General features: G+C 43.1%; 1 protein-coding gene across 1 annotated transcript in view; it reads left to right on the top strand.

Moving 5' to 3' along the window:
• The window catches only part of VPS53 (VPS53 subunit of GARP complex), a 124,858-nt gene extending 108,039 nt beyond the window's left edge, over positions 1-16,819 (top strand). The window contains exons 20-22 of the mRNA XM_006052711.4: positions 12,002-12,139; positions 14,265-14,369; positions 14,762-16,819. Of these exons, the coding sequence (XP_006052773.1) occupies positions 12,002-12,139; positions 14,265-14,369; positions 14,762-14,932 (414 nt within the window). The 3' untranslated portion in view covers positions 14,933-16,819. The remainder of the gene's footprint in view (positions 1-12,001; positions 12,140-14,264; positions 14,370-14,761) is intronic.
• The last annotated feature ends 553 nt before the right edge of the window (positions 16,820-17,372 follow it).

The following is a 17,372-nucleotide window of genomic DNA, read 5'->3' as shown; positions in this document are numbered from 1 at the left end:
GGTTTAGTTGTTCTTTGTTTTTAATTGAAGTACAGTTGATTGACAATGCGGTATTAGTTTAAGTGTTCAGCAAAATGATTCAGTTATATGTATACATATATCTATTCTTCTTCAGATTCTTTTCCCTTAGAAGTTATTACAAAATATTGAGTATGGTCCCCCAGCCCCTAATTATTTAAAAACACTTACTTAGATGCGAGCTGTTCATGTACTGATCATGTATGATCCCTTTATATTCATTAAAATAAATCCTCTGAAGACCTTTATTCAGCAATACTGAACTGATTTCAGTTGCTTTCTGTATTTGAAAGAACTACATTTTTTTTTTTTTTTTTAAGAACTACATTTTTAAGTAAGAATATATAATTCAAGGCATTTCCATAACTCCTGCTCTTCCACTGGATTAGTTGATGGGTGGTGGCTCAGCTCTCCGAGCTCCATAACTTGCCCCAACCCTGGGCCCTTGGCCGTGCTGGTCCAAGTCAGGCCTCAGGAGGGTGGCAGGTCAGCATGTGCCCTGGTGCATCATCATGGGTCCATCAGAAAGTATCAAAGCCAGAGGCTCTTGAATCTCATACGTGCTGTTTGTTCTATAATCTTTTTGTAAGTGAGTGGCCTTCCTACACTATACCAAGGCAGTAGGTGTGAGCCTTAAGGTTATGGGCTCCAGAATCACTAAGGTCTGATGCTGAATCCTGTCTCTGCCAGCCAGCAGCTGTTTGTCCTTAGTCAAGTTACTTACCCTTCAAGGGCTTTAGTTTCCTCATCTATAAAATGGGGATAATCACAGTACCACCTCACAGGGTAGTTGTGAGGATTAAACAAAATAATGTGCTGAAGAAGATCAGCAAGATCAAACCAGTCAATCCTAAAGGAAATCAACCCTGAATATTCATTGCAAGGACTGATGCTGAAGCTCTAATACTTGGCCACCTGATGCAGAAAGCCGACTCATTGAAAAAGGTCCTGATGCTGGGAAAGACTGAGAGCAGGAGGAGAAAGGAACAACAGAGAATGAGATGGTTGGATGGCATCACTGACTCAATGGATATGAGTTTGAGCAAACTCCAGGAGATAGTGAAGGACAGGGAAGCCTGGCCTGCTGCAGTCCATGGGGTCACAAAGAGTCAGACACAGCTTAGTGACTGAATAACAACAATGCACTGAAGTGCTTGACCCAACATCAGGCGCATGGGAAGCCCTCAACAAATGCCAGCTCTTACTATTAATAGTTTGTTTCTCTGTCAGCGCCTGCCTTCTCACATGGAAACATCTAGTCAATGCTTGACGTGGGCTGTCTGGCTGACCAGCTTAGCAGAGTCAGAAGCATTGTTTCAGCAAACGTCCTGGGAGGTTGTGTGGATTCAGACACTGACCAACTGCCTCTGAGTGTAGAGTTTCAGTGTTTGGAAATTCTTGCCTCTTGCACGTCATAAGCACAGAATGAACCTTCTCCTCGGGAAACAGCAGAATAATGCCCCAGCACGTCCAACTTCATGAGCACATGTTCACTGGAGACCCTCTGTTCACCTCACTGCTGTGTGTGATGAGAGAGGACGTAGAGTGGTTGCTCTTAGTGTGTCCAGGAGAAGCTTTGGATTCTGTTTCTGGTCTCTCAAAACTAATTCTCTCAAGTCTCTAGAGTTGATGAAGCCCCTGGAACAGAGTTGACTCATTGGGAACATGTTTCCATGAGTTTGCAGCTCTGCCCAGGCCTTGCAAGCTGATTTAGTGTCCAGCAACCATGCTATTTTCATCTTGTCACATGAATCCAATGTCATATCTATTTTCCTCAGATTTTCCTTTCTTTAAAAGAATGTTAAAATAATCAACTCAGACTCCAAAAGCCCGCATCTTCAGAAAAATATCAGTTTGGCCAGTATTCTGCTTTGCGATGTGAATGAGAAAACCATCTGGAAACTGGCGTTTGACTTTATCAGACCCCAGACAAACATGAGTGGGTGACAGGGGAGTGTAGATCTCAATAGGCCCTGCCTCGGGTGAAGGGTGGGGAGGCCATGAGTAGGAACTATAGGGCATTGTGGCCCTTGGAAGATTCCCACGTGAAGTTCAGGTTTAGCTGGGGTCCATGCTTGCCGTGAGTATCTGGGCTTAGAAGCCCATGCAGTCATGGAGCTGGAGGCATGATCACTCAAGCAGCAAAACCACAGGAAACTGAAAGTTACCAGAGAGAAGTTCATAGATTAAAACAGATTCTGAGACTTTCCTTATGGTCCAGTGATTAAGACTGCACTTTCCAATGCAGGGGGTACGGGTTCAGTCCCTGGTCGGGAAGCTAAGATCCCACATGCTTCTCAGCCAAAAAACCAAAACATAAAACAGAAGCAGTATCATAACAAATTCAATAAAGACTTTAAAAATGGTCCACATTAAAAAAAAAAATTGTTAAAACTTCTGCTTAAAAAAAAAAGATGAAACAGATTCTGTCACAAATCTTACAGCAGCTGTAATCCAAGTTTAACAAAAGCTGTGAGAGTCAAGGATGAGGCCTAATCTCAGAGGCCTTTGCTTTGCCACAAAGGTACTAGATCCTAATTTTAGATTGCATTTTAATACTTGTGTCAAAAATGGTAAAGGAGACATTTTCCTGCTCTTGATTCTTTCCCTGATCACTGTATAAAGTAAATTATTTCCCCTTGGGCCCCAGAGTCTGCCTGAGCAATTGCAAGGGCATGTGGAACTGAACCATACCAGTATTTGTCATGCTTCTTGCTAGTTTGTGATTTTCAGAGAATGTTGTGGGATTTGCAGGGTCATTAATTAGTCTTCTGGCCACAGTATGTATGACAGAGCACACAGTGGAAATGGAATCCATTTGCACAAACTTACCAGAGGAAGCAGCTCACTGTTGTATCAGGAAAAGGACCCAGGGTGCTTTTAAGGGGGAAAAAAGTGTACTAATAAAATTTAATACATGTAAATGACCATTTTTTAAAAGAACGACAAAACCTTAGCAAGCTAGGAATAGAAGAAAATGTGTTAAAGCTGATTTTATTTTAAAAGGGTATATACAGAAACGTATGTGATGGTCTACATGGATAAATCCATTTGTCAAAACTGTACAGTTAAAAATTGTGCATTTCATTGTATGTAAATTTTTTTTCATTGTATGTAAATTTAACCTCAGAAAAATTAAGTGAGGGACAGGGAGTGGTTGCAGCAGGGTTTCTCAGCCTCTGCACTATTGACATTTGGGGCTAGAGAATCTTTTTTGTTGTGGGGCTGCCCTGTGCATTATAAGATGTTTGGCACCATCCCTCACCACTACCCACTAGTTGCCAGTAATACCCTGCCAATGTTGACAACCAAAAATGCATCCAGACATTGCCAGATATCTAAGCCGAGGGTGGGAGGATGAACCCCCCTCCCCAAGCTGAGAGCCAGTGTGTTGTAGGCATGGATGAACTGAGATGAGCATGTGAGAATGTCTCTGGTTAGTACAACCGACTGCATAAGGATTCACTGTTTTCTTCTGTTTATGTCATACATGTTTGAAACTCTCCATAATAACAAGATTTTTTGTTTTAAAAATGTAGTGGTCCACCCTCACATAATACCCACTTAAGTGATATGCACAATAAAATTTTATTTTGAGAAATGACACAAAACTCAATTAGTGCTTAAAGTAAGTTCCTTCTAGATTTTCTGATTATAGAATGTGTGTTCAGAAGAGCTAAACTTTCTCCTTCTTTTTTAATGTGCTTGTGTGTCTGTGCACACTGTAGAGCTTTCTCCCTTTTGCTCAGCCCTTCTCTATTTCTAAGGAGCTTTTTGAATCTCTTCACTGCCTAAGTGCTCATTTTTCTGTCTCGTCACCTCTGGCCCATCTTGACTTTTATGAGACCATCCTGTCCACTGAGAACTTGAAGCCTCCTCTATCACTCAGTCAAAAAGGGCCCTCCCTTTGTGCCACACAGAGCAAAGAGACAGGCACAGCCACGCTCCGCAGGGGTTTATGTCCATGGCAGGATCATCAAGGTCCTGGAGATGGGAGGACCGAGCAAGCTCATGAATGAAATGAATCAGTTAATGGGGAAAAAAATTGCCATAAACATCACGCTTAATGGTCAAATATAGAAAGATTTTTCTCTTGACATTAGGAACAAGACAAGGATGTCTATTGTCAACATTTCTGTCCTACGTTGCCCTTGAAGTCCTGGCCAGGAAAATAAGGCAAAAAATAAAATGTTAAAGAAATAAAAGGTATACAATTAGAAGGGAAGAAACAAAGCTGTCATTTTTCACATTTTACAGAGAACATGACTGTGATTGAATATCCAAAAGAATCTATAGACAGACTATTAGAATAGAAATTTAGTAGGTGGGAGCCAATATAAGGTCAGTATTTAAATTATTTTCAATATTTGTATATACCAGCAACAAACAATTTAAAAAAATTTAATGAAACCATACACAGTAAAATCTAGCTGGTAATAAGTATTTTAAAAATGTGTGAATCTTCTACACAAAAAGTGACACAATATTAAGATATATTAAGGAAAAATCTTTAAAATGACAGGAAGGTCCATGTTCATATGTTAAAAGACTCAATAATTTTTTTTTTTTTTGGTCATTCTGCATGACATGTGGGATCTTAGTTCCCCAACCAGGGATTGAACCCATACTCCCTGCACTGGCAGCAGAGTCTTAACCACTGGACTTCTAGGGAAGTCCCATGAACTCAGTATTTTTAAAACGTCAATTCTTTAAAAGTTATAGATAGAGTGAAATCCCAGCAGGGGTGGGATGGGTGCTTGTGGTGTGAATGTAAATTGATAATCGGATTCTAAAAGTTGGATGGAAATGCAGAAGACCAGAAATAGCTGAAATAACTCTTAAGAAAGAGAACAGAGTTGGAGGATTTAAACTTCAAGATACCAGGGCTTCTTTTAATGCTAAAGTAATTAAGCACACAGGGACAAATGGGCCAACAGAAAGGAATGGAGTTCAGAAATTGACCCACACGTACACAGACGCTTGATTTATGGCAAAAGCAGCACTATAATTCAGTTGGGAAGGGATGGTCTTCTCAGTAAACAGTGCTGGGTAATTGAATATCCACATGGGAAAAAAATTAATCTTTATTTTTTGTAAGGAATTTTTTGATGTGGGCCATTTTTAAAGTCTTTGTTGAACTTGTTACAGTATTACTTCTGTTTTATGTTTTTCTGTTTTTGGAAGTCCCAGAAAAAAATTCACCTTGACCCTAACCACACACCATATACAAAAGTCAGTTTCCAAAAAAGCAAATCAGTTCCAGTGAGGGTGTGGAGAAATTAGAACCCTCATATGCTGCTGGTGGAAATCCAAAATGCTGCAACCATTTGGGGAAACAGTTTAGCCGTTTCTCAAAATGTTAAGCATGGAGTTACCATATAACCCAGCAATTCCACTCCTAGATAGAAACCCAGAAGAACTGGAAAAGTGTGTCACGTAAACCGTTGTACACAGATATTCAGAGTGGCATTTTTCATAATAGCCAAAAAGTAGAAACAACTCAAATGCCCATAAGTTGATGAATGGATAAACAAAATGTGGCTTAATCTTACAAGGGAATATCATTCAGTTGTAAACAGAAATGAAGTACTTACTCATGCTGCAACATAGATGAGCCTTGAAAACATTATGCTAAGTGAAAGAATCATAGACAAAAGGTCACAGAACGTATGATTCCATTTATATGGAATGTCCAGAGCCGGCAAATCCGCAAGACAGAAAACAGACTACTGGTTGGTAAAGGCTGGAGGAGAGGAGGGAAAGAGATGCAATTGCTAATGGCCATGGAATTTATTTGTGGCATGATGAGATGTCTGGAATGGAACAGTACACTTTTAAAAGGTGAATTTATCTCAAATTAAAAAAAAAAAACCAACTCCAGGTGGATTATAGCTCTGAAAATGAAAGATAAGACAACAAAACTTCTGGAAGATAAAAGAATATTTTTATGACTATGGGTTAGGCAGAGATCCCTTAACAAAACATTATAAGTACTAATCGTAAAAGAAGAGACTATTTGGAGTACTTAAAATTAAGGACTTGTTTTTCTCAGAAGACAAGCCAGAGTAGCAGATGATATTTGCAATATATGTAACTGACAGAGTACTCATATTCTAAATATATCCTTTTAAAAATCTCTAACATATCACTTGTGTGGAATCTTAAAAAAAAAAAAAAAAACAATTTCAGAGAAACAGAGAATCAAATGGTAGTTGCCAGGGGCTGGGGGAAGCAGGAAATGGAGAGATGGAGGTCAGAGGGTACATACTTTCAATTCTAAGGTGAGTAAGTTTCAAGGACCTAATGTACAGCATGGTGACTGTAATTAATAATACCGTGTGATGTACTTGAAATTTGCTGAGAGTAGATCTTAAGCATTCTTACCACATACACAAAAGGAGAGTTTATTATCTTGATCTTGGTAATCATTGCACAAAGTGTATATATATCAAATAATCACCTTGTACACTTTAAATATATGCAGTTAAAGTGTATTTGTCAATTATTTCTCAATAAAGTTGAAAAACGTACTTTAGAAAAACCTCAACAAATCAATTAGAAAAAAGATGATCAGCCATTAGAGAAGATGGCAAAAGACTTGAACCAGTGCTTCAAAAAGAGGCTCGCCAGTAAGCATATTAATTGTCTAAGGAAATGTAAATTAAAATCACAGTATCAGAATAGCTAAAATTAAACAAGACCAAGAATACCAAGTGTTGGTGAGAATGTAAAGCAACTGGAACTTTCAGGCATTGCTGGTAGGACTGGAAATTAGTACAACCAAGGTGGAAAACTATCAGTCTCTCCTAAAGCTAAGCATATGCCTACCCCTTGATCCGGCAATTCTGCATAGATGCTACCCCCAGTGGCCACCAAAGACATGTACAAGAATGTTCATAGCAGATATAATGAGCAGCAGACCAGTCCTGAGGCGCATAGAGCAGAAGAGTGGTAGCCTTTGTTGGGAAGGAAGAGAGCATTGACTGGAAGAGAACCCGAGGAAGCCTTCTGGGATGCAAATAATGTCCCAAGTCATCTTTTTAATTTATTTTTTTAATTGAAGTATAGAGGAATTGAAGTACTGCTGCTGATGTCCAGCCAAGTGATTCTGTTATATACATATACATATATGAAGATTATATAGTCTTTTCCATATGCTTTTCCATTATAGATTATAATAAGATACTGATTATAGTTCCCTGTGTTATATGGTAGGACCATGTTGTTTATCTATTTTATCCATAGTAATGTGTATCCGCTAATCCCAAACTCCTAATTTATCCACCCCCTCCCCACCACCACCTTTCGCCTCTGGTAACCATAAGTTTGTTTTCTATGTCTGTGAATCTGTTTCTGTTTTATAAATAAATTCATTTGTATTGTATTTAGATTTCACTATATATAAGTGATATCGTATGATGTTTGTCTTTGTCTGACTTAACTTCACTTAATATGATAATGTCTAGGTCCCTCCATGTTGTTGCAAATGACAATATTTCATTCTTTTTATGGCTGAGTACTATTCCATTGTGTGAACACAGCATCTTCTTTATCCTTTCATCTGTTTTGTTTTGGAGTATAATTAGTTTACAATGTTGTGTTAGTTTCTGCTGTGCAAGGAAGTGAATCAGCCATATGCATACATATCTATCCCTCTTGGACCACCCTCCCACCTCAGCCCCATCCCACCCCTGTAGAGCACTGAGTTCATTCATTTGTTGATGGAGAAATGTCTCATGTCTTTAATTAGGCAGTGGGGTGTATGTGCTGTGCTGTGCTTAGTCGCTCAGTCATGTCCAACTCTTTGTGATCCCATGGACTATAGCTCACCAGGCTCCTCTGTATGTGGGAATTCTTTAGGCAAGAATACTGGAGTGGGTTGCCATGCCCTCCTCCCGGGGATCTTTCCTGGAGAATCGACCCAGGGATCAAACGCAGGTCTCCCACATTGCAGCTGCTGCTGCTGCAGCTGCTAAGTCGCTTTAGTCGTGTCCGACTCTGTGCGACCCCATAGACGGCAGCCCACCAGGCTCCCCCATCCCTGGGATTCTCCAGGCAAGAACACTGGAGTGGGTTGTCATTTCCTTCTCCATCCCACATTGCAGATGTGTGGATCCTTTACTGTCTGAGCAAGAACACTGGAGTGGGTTGCCATTTCCTTCTCCATCCCACATTGCAGATGTGTGGATCCTTTACTGTCTGAGCCACCATGGAAGCCCCATAGGGTGTATACATATGTAATAATTTATCAAGCTATGTACTTGGTCTTTGTGTACTTTACTGTATGAAAGTTATACCTTTAAAAAAAAAAAAAGGAATGAGGAAAGAAACAAGGCATGGCCTCACCTTGGCCCACCTGTTCCTTATATCCTGAACTGTTTCTTCCACATCACCTCAGAACTTAGTGTTATATATATGGCCTTTACCTTCTAGGAGTGTGCCTTTATTTTGTCTGCTCAAGGTTTCTATCACTGTGATAGTCGTGTTGTCCCCCAATAGGTGTCAGAGCTTTCCATTAATGGGCGATGACCCTTCCCAGGCATCGCATGCTGGCCAGCTTTGCACCCCAGCAGCCCACCAACAACAGCCATATCACCCCCAAATTTTTCTCTAAGGCTCAGCCACATTTAGCTAACAGCCACCTCTTGCCCAGTGCCTCATGCATAAGGAGATGAACTTTTAGCTATCTTCAAAGATGAAAGCCAACAGATTTTCATGATAAATGAGCCGTTTCACCTTCATTTCCCACAGACAACCGCTAAGTCTGTCAGACTAGCTCCCACCTTTTCTGACTGCATTACTTCCGGTAAAACCTGAGACCAAGGTTTCCATCTGTTCATCTGTCTGGTGAGGAGAGAATTTTACTGTGACTGGCCAGGAATTGAGAATGTCCTATCTTTCAAAATATGGGAGATACTAGAGGGTTATGTCTGGTTCATTCAAAACTCTTCCTGTCACTTAAGACTGTACAATTATTTATGCATATAATATTCTCTGGGAAGTAGAACGTACAGAAAAAACAGGAAGTATCCCTATACGTTTTTAAATAATCATTGATTTTTTTTTCCTGCTAGCAAATAATGCTAAGACATGGCTTTGATTTTGACAAGATGCTGAAATTTTACTACATGGAAGATAAAGTTGAATCCTTTCTAGGCCTCAGATATTTAATAGCATACTATAAAAAAAGAAGAGAAGGAAAAACATAGTTCCAGTTAATAAAAGTATAGAAAATAATGTCAAGAATATCAGCTTCCCACTTAGCTTAGTCAGATCTTAACATGGTCCCATATTTGCTGTAAATCTTTCTTATATAAATTATAATTATGGCTGAAGTCCCCTGTGGACCTACCCTGCCATGCCTCTCCCTCCATGCCCAGAGGTAATCACTATTTTGATTTTATCATTCCCATATGTGCTTTGATAAGTTACATGTGTATGTATCCAAAAACAATATATAATTTTGTTTTGCAAATGTTTAAACTTTATACAAATGGTACTATACATATCATTTCCCCAGTTGCTTTTTGTGCCCAACAAATGATTTCTGAGATTTATCTGTGAGATATAGGTTGTTTGAGTCGCTTATTTTAACTTCAGTGTCATGTTTCATTGCGTGAATATAGCACTGTTTGTCTAGCCATTCTACACCGTTGATGGGCATTTAGGCCATTTCCAATCTTTTGCTTTTACAAACAGTGGATTTAAGGAACCTTTTTTGACATGGGCAAGAATTTCATTAAAGGATATGAATACTGTGTCACAGATTATGTACAGATTCCACTAGGAAATAGTACTGAAATTCCCCCAAAGTGCTTCAACCGGTTTATAATACCTCATGCTAAGTGTGAGTTTCATTGCACTATATGTGTGCCAACACTTGGTATTTCAACGTTTTACTTCTGCCTTTCTGATGAGTACAAAATGATACACAGTTGTGGCTTTGATTTGTGTTTACTGGATCACTAGTGAGATTAAGTTTCAGGAGCCTGGCGGGCTACAGTCCGTGGGGTTGTACAGAGTTGGACACAACTGAGCACGCACACACAGCATTTCACAGTCCTTATGAGCACTGGCGTCTCCAGTTTTGTGAGGTGCCCGTTCAAATCTTGGCCCCATCGTTGGTATTGTTTTTACTGGGGTTGCTGTTCTTTTTCTTACTGATTTTCAGGAATCAGATCTTTTCAAATTCTTACTTGTTATCTATATGGTGAGGTAGCTGTTAAGATCTTGGGCCCATTTTTTATTTGGATTGTTTTCTTATTGCTGAGTTTTTCTTTAAAAATCTTTGTATGTTTTAGATAACAGTCCTTTATAAGATGTATCTTTTGCAAATACTTTCTCCTAATCTGCGGCTTACCTTCTCACCCCCTTGACATTGTCTTTTGGAGAGCAAACATTTTTCATTCTAAACGAAGACCAGTTTATCAACTGTTTCTCTAATAGATCATGTCTTTGTTTTTTTTTTTTTAATTTATTTATGTTTTAATTGAAGGATAATTGCTTTACAGAATTTTGTTGTTTTCTGTCAAACCTCAGCATGAATCAGCTGTAGGGATACATATATCCCCTCCCTTTTGAACCTCCCTCCCATCTCCCTCCCCATCCCACCCATCAAGATTGATACAGAGCCCCTGTGTGAGTTTCCTGAGACATACAGCAAATTCCCATTGGCTATCTATTTTACAGATGGTAGTGTAAGTTTCTGGAGAAGGCAGTGGCACCCCACTCCAGTACTCTTGCCTGGAAAATCCCATGGACGGAGGAGCCTGGTAGACTGCAGTCCATGGGGTCACTAGGAGTCGGACACGACTGTGTAACTTTCAAGTAGACAACCTGAGCGACTTCACTTTCACTTTTCACTTTCATGCATTGGAGAAGGAAATGGCAACCCACTCCAGTGTTCTTGCCTGGAGAATCCCAGGGACGGGGGAGCCTGGTGGGCTGCCGTCTCTGGGGTCGCACAGAGTCGGACACGACTGAAGCGGCTTAGCAGCAGCAGCAGCAGTGTAAGTTTCTAATGGAGCATGTCTTTGGTCTTATATCTAAAAAATTATCACCACACCCAGGGTCATCTAGGGTTTCTCTTATGTTACCTTCTAGAAGTTTTATAGTTTTGTGTTTTACCTTTAGGCCTATGATCCATTTGGGGTTAGTTTTTGTGAAAGGTGAAAGGTCTATGTCTAGATTCCTTTTTCCTTTTTTTTTTTTTTTGCATATGGATGCTCAGTTGTTCAAGCACCATTTGTTGAAAAGACTACCTTTACTCCATTGAATCGCCTTTGCTGCTTTGTGAGTGATCGGTGACTCTATTTGTGTGGACTGTATCTGTGACTGTATCTCTGGGCTTTCTCTTCAGCACAGTTGATCTATTTGCCCTTTCACCTGTACCACACTGTCTCGATTACTTTAGTATAAATCTTGGAGTCAGTATCTTGGGACTTCCTGGTGGTCTAGGCAGATTTTTAACTACTGGACCACCAAGAAGTCCCAAGATACTGATGTTTAAATTTGGCTTAATCTCCTACATCCTCACTAGCATCCAGAGAAACCCAAAATAGAGCAGTATGGAGTTACCGTTTTTTGCCTGTTCAATAAGCAAAAATGTTTAAGACATTTGTAAGGTTCTTCATACCTACCCTGAACTGCTTCCTAAATGGAGTGCAGGGGATGTGGGTTTGATCCCTGGTGTGGGGAGATTCCACATGCCATGCACCACAGCTGCTGAGCCCACGCTCTAGAGCTCTCAAGCCAGAACGAGAAGCCGCTGCAATGAGAACCCCACACACCACAACGAAGAGCAGCCCCCCGCTCGATGCAACCAGAGAAAGTTCACACACAGAAGTGAAGACCCAGTGCAGCCAAACATTAAAATAAATTAAAAAAATTTTTTAATATCAAGAAAATGTTATTTATCAGCGTGAGTACACTGGGCGTTGTGCCCATGTGAGGTGGCTGGGACTGTTCTGTTCTCTTCCCTCAGCTACTGCTGGACACACACTCCCTGAAGATGGTCCTGCTTGATCTGCCTTCCATCGGCTCTCAGGTGGTGAGGAAAGCCCCGGCCAGTTACACCAAGATCGTGGTGAAAGGCATGACCCGCGCGGAGATGATCCTCAAGGTGGGACTTGTGTCTTCTTTAGGGTTTCAGTTAAAAGGGCCTAGTTACCTGATCGCTTATTTGAAACAGTACTGAGTACTAGTCTCAGAAAGCACAGGTTAGAACCTATTCCCATCAGTCCCAAAAGATTGTCTGCATTCTCTGGCTGGACCAGACTTCGGCCTCATCAGTTATTGTTGAAAGTCAGTGCAGTGTTTCGGGGGGCGGGGTGGGGGTCAGTAATTCTGTCTGACAAATGCATTCTTTCTTGTAATGGGATTCTCTTGTAATAAGATTTGGCCAAGATTGGAAGCTGGGTGGCATTGTCACTCAATCAGCCTCCAGTCAGGGTCTCTCTGCTCTGCTTCTCTCTGCTTCCCAGCTTTCAGTTCCTCCCATTCTTGGCTTTCTAAGCTCTGCCACCTTATAGGAACTTCGAACAAATGTCGCATACCTGATTCTAATCAGCAAATGGTTTTCTAAAGCCCCATTTAACAAAATATATGTGGGGTGATGATGCTAAGAATGTCTGAAGCTTTGAACTCCTCCATCTGATTTCTACCTGGACTTGTCGAGTGGAGAGGGAGCCTACTGGGGAGGGGAGAGAAGGCTGGAGAACAAATGGAGCTTGTCAGTCTGCAAGCAGAATGGCTCAAATGATGGAGGAGTGGGAAGTCACGGCGAGCCCTGACATGGCCGGACCGGGCAAGGGGCCTCCACAGACCTTGGGCTTTGGCCTGATGAAACTGAAAGCAGCCTAATGCATTTCTTCCCCGGCTGGTTTACTCTCCATGGGGGAGAGCAGGGTTTGGAGAGAATTTCTGAGTGAGTTCTCCTTGCCACTCTGAGTTGTATTCTCAGAAATCCAAAACCAAACCAGCCTACTCAAGGAAGAAAACTGGACCCCCACAATGAAAACCAAATGACTGTGAACATGAGGGGTTTGATGCCAGGGCTCTCCTGCTGGTGGTACATGAAGTTGTTGTTTAGTCACTGAGTCGTGTCTGACTCTTTTGCGGCCCCATGGACTGTAGCCCACCAGGCTCCTCTGTCCGTGGGATTCTCCAGGCAAGAGTCCTGGAGTGAGTTGCCATTGCCTGTTCCAGGAGACCTTCCCCACCCAGGGATCACCTGCACCGACAGGTGATTCTTCACCAGTGAGCCACCGGGGAGCCCGGTACGTGAAGTGGATGTAGTTACATGAAGCTCCCGATTTTAAGTCTTGGAAACACTGAGGCTGTTGTGGAGTTTTTGTTCTTGAGAAAACCCACTTAACTCGATGCTTTTTGAGGCCATCCCTTCCCTGTGGCTCAGCTGGTAAAGAATCCGCCTGCAATATGGGAGACCTGGGTTCGATCCCTGGGTTGAGAAGATCCCCTGGAGAAGGAAAAGGCTGCCCACTTCAGTATTCTAGCCTGGAGAATTCCATAGACTGTGTAGTCCATGGGGTCGCAAAGAATTGGGCACAACTGAGTGACACTTCACTTGGGAACAACAATACGTCAGGACAGAAGGAGCAGGTACCAGAAACCCAGGAAATGTCCCTAACGGGGCCCTCCAACACAGTGTTTCCTGTGGTCTTGATATTTAAAAAAAAGACACCTGGGACTCCTCCCCAGGCTCTGTGAATTAGAATCTTCAGAGGAGGGACATAGAAATCTGTACTTAAAAAGCAATTCAGGTGACATTTTTTATTTAGCAAATTTAGGAAGCATTGTGTTGTTACTCAGTCGCTAAGTTGTGTCTGACTCTTTGCGACCCCATGGACTGCAGCACACCAGGCTTCCCTGCCCTTCACTATGTCCCGGAGTTTGCTCAAACTCATATCCGTTAAGTCAGTGATGCCGTCCAACCGTCTCCTCTGTTGCCCCCTTCTCCTCCTGTCTTCAATCTTTCCCAGCATCAGGGTCTTTTCCAATGAGTTGGCTCTTCACATCATGTGGCCAAAGTATTGGAGCCTCAGCATCAGTCCTTACAATGAATATTCAGGGTTGATTTCCTTTAGGATTGACGGGTTTGATTGAAAGCATTGCTGTAACTGAATGCTGAGATGAAACAGGCTATCAGGACATTTCTCTAGAAGATGCTCCGCTGCCTCGGATCATAAGCATTTCCGGCAGGCCTGACTCTCCTCTCTCCCTCACAGGTTGTGATGGCCCCTCACGAGCCGTTGGTGGTATTTGTGGACAATTACATCAAGCTCCTGACAGACTGCAACACAGAAACCTTCCAGAAGATTCTGGACATGAAGGTGCGCTCAGCATCGTATTCTGTCCCTGGGTGCATCCTTCTCACACTCCGTGATTCACTTGGGGGCGGAATACAGGCCCCTTGGGGCCTCCTCAAAGTGCCCCTGCTGGGCCCAGGCTGCAAGAAACCATTTGAGGAGGGGGACCCAGGGGCTGCAAGGAGAGGAGGCTGCCCTCCCGCATCCTGCTGCCTGGCCACTTGCCTTCTCAGCCCTTTCTCTCCTCTCCTTTTGCCTTTTCTTCCTCCCCTGCTTCTCTCCTGGGCTACTACCCAGGGCTAATATCTCCCCTGGAGAAAGCGCTAATCCTCAGCCTAGTGAATACCAGATACTGAACCTGCCCTTGGGTCCTTGGGGGCCAGACCTGCCATCACCCTCCTTTGTCTCCACCTCAGGGGCTGAAGCGGAGTGAGCAGAGCAGCATGCTGGAGCTCTTCCGCCAGAGGCTCCCCGCCCCGCCCTCAGGACCCGAAGGCTCCAGCTCCCTGTCCCTCCTGGCTCCAACTCCAGAACAGGAGTCCTCGCGCATCCGCAAACTGGAGAAACTGATTAAAAAGAGACTGTAGGAGCGCCCAGGGGGCACTTTCCCCTCTGGCCGGTGAGCCACCCGCAACCGGATCCCCGGACGCCCCTCACATCTCCTGTGCTCCCCAGATCCTCAGATCATCAGTCTTGAAACTTCCTGGGATGTTTGGGTCATTCCTGGGTCGCTCCCATGCCTTGTCTTAATTCCTGCCTGATGGGAGAAGCCAAGTAAGGACTGGAGGCAATCTCTGATTCCTGTAGCAGAGGCCACAGTGGGTGAAGAAGGTTCCCGGGCTTCACTGGCTGTTCCCCAGCTGCTCCCGACTGCTCCAGTCATCACTGACTCTGCAGCCTCGCCCGCACAGTCCTGCCCTCTGTGACTGTGGCCCTGTTCCCTTCCCTGCTCTGTCCTAGCACTGTGGGCCAGAGAGCCGGGCTCTCACGGCTTCCCCCACCTGCAGCTGTTGGAGGTGCCCTCTGCAGCCAGACCCCTAAGAGATGTCCTCTAGGCTTGGCTCTAGGGCTCCAGTGATGAAATGGCAGATGATAGATGTGGCAGGAGAGGTGTGGCCTTTAGCTGAGCCCTGTGAAGAAAGGATGGCTACGTAAGAAAAGCGCAAGGGGACTTGTGGTCCAGTGGTTAAGACTCTGAGCTTCCAGTGCAGGGAGTGTAGGTTTGATCCCTGGTCAGGGAACTGAGATCCCATGTGCCATGTGGCCAAATAAGTGGCCAAATAAGAAAATAAAATAGAAGAAAGTAAACCTTGCGGCCAAAAAAAAAAAAAAATGCAGGAAGAGTAGGGAGGAGTGCAGTGGGTCACCCAGGCAGCTCAGTCAATAGATTTCCCTCTTCCCAGACAGCCATGGTGTTGCTCTGGGAAAGTTACCCAGCCCATGCTAATTGAGGTTAATGTTCTCTTCTCACTCCTGAAAGAAGGGGCGACGGGCCCATCTCCAGGCAGCCGCTTTAGCCGTCTGTCATTGGCCCGGGAAGCTGGAAACGCCAGTGGACTCCCACACCTGGTTCTTGTCACTCTCGGTGTTTACAGATCCACACTTCTTTTTGTGGTTCATTCACAAGGAGTCACTTTCTGGACATCTCCATAATGGCATTGAGATGTCAAGGCACTGTTTCCCCTCCACTACCACCAGCCCCAGGTGGTCACAGCCAGAGAAGTTGCTTTCTTGATTTATTACACCGTCAGTAATCTCCAAGGAGCCAACAGATGTCAGTAGGAGTTACGTTAAGTGTCTTGGTGATGGGAGCTGAATGCCGTGTGTACGTCCTGTACGGACAGAGCCTGTTTCTCAGCTGGGGGTCTGCATCAGTATCGCCTGAGGCCCTTTTTATTTTCACAAGTACAAATGCCTGGAGGTTGTGAATCAGTCAGTCTGGAAGTCTGGAGTAGCGCCCAGCATTCAGTTGAAAAGTTCCATTATGATTATAATATTTACTCCTCGTGAAGAACCGTTATAATAGGAACTTGCTTTATTGAGGATTTCCTGTTGCACATTTTCACAAATGGGTATTTTTTTCTGACTGTAAGCAAGTGTAATTACTGTACAGTTGAGCTGGTACCCAAACAGTAAAGATGTTTTTTTGCTCATAGCCAGCATCTTGAATTTTGAGTTTGTGTCGATGGAGGGACCATGGCAGAAATCATGCTGTCCCCATCCTGACTAGGATTCTCCTTTGTTTTGATGACTAAACCCTAAACGGAAGATTTATTTATTATTGTCGCTTTGAAATAATATATATAAAGGAGCCCTCATTGATCAAAACAGTAGCTAACAACTCTGCTATTCAGCTAAATTAGATAGTGTACTGGTTCCTTCCCTCTACTTTCTCTAGATTTAAAAAAAAAAAAAAAAGAAAACTTTGAAGTTACCTTATGTGGTTAAAATAAATATTGGTAATTTATAATTGATAAAGAGTTCTCTGATGTCTTTACTGTGGCCAAACTTCTAGATTGCTGGTTAGAGGTGCCCAGGCTGGAGAAAGTTCTGTTTGGATCATAATAGGGAAATAGGAACCTCCAAACTTAGTTCTGGGAATTGAAGCAACTATCACCACGCCTCCCTCTCTTGAAGAACAAAGACCCAGTACCCAGGGCTTTGCCCACCCCACCAGAAAAGTGTGCCGACTTTCTCACGCCTCAGGTGGCTCCTCGGTACAGACAGAACAAGACCAAAAGTCGACTTCTGAGCACCAGGGCGACAGTGATGGGCAGGCAGGGCGAGTGAGCAGGAGAAATGGGGGATGTGATAGCAGCCCACCCTGAATTGCTGTTGGACGAGGAACCCTAGTCCCCTGTTTATGGAACGCCAGGGAAAATGCCAGAAGTTCACAGCTGGAAATGAAATTCCTCTTGCTAGCAAGAAAAATCTCCAAAATAACCAGCTTGCTTGAGGCTGAAAGCAAGTGGTTCACACTTCTCGTCCCCTCCAAGTCAGATCGCTAAAAATAAAACGATTAGGACT

Source organism: Bubalus bubalis, chromosome 3 (assembly GCF_019923935.1).
Source record: "Bubalus bubalis isolate 160015118507 breed Murrah chromosome 3, NDDB_SH_1, whole genome shotgun sequence".
Lineage (NCBI taxonomy): Eukaryota > Metazoa > Chordata > Mammalia > Artiodactyla > Bovidae > Bubalus > Bubalus bubalis.
The sequence above is the reverse complement of the archived record's forward strand: the minus strand, read 5'-3'. Positions and strand labels throughout refer to the sequence as shown.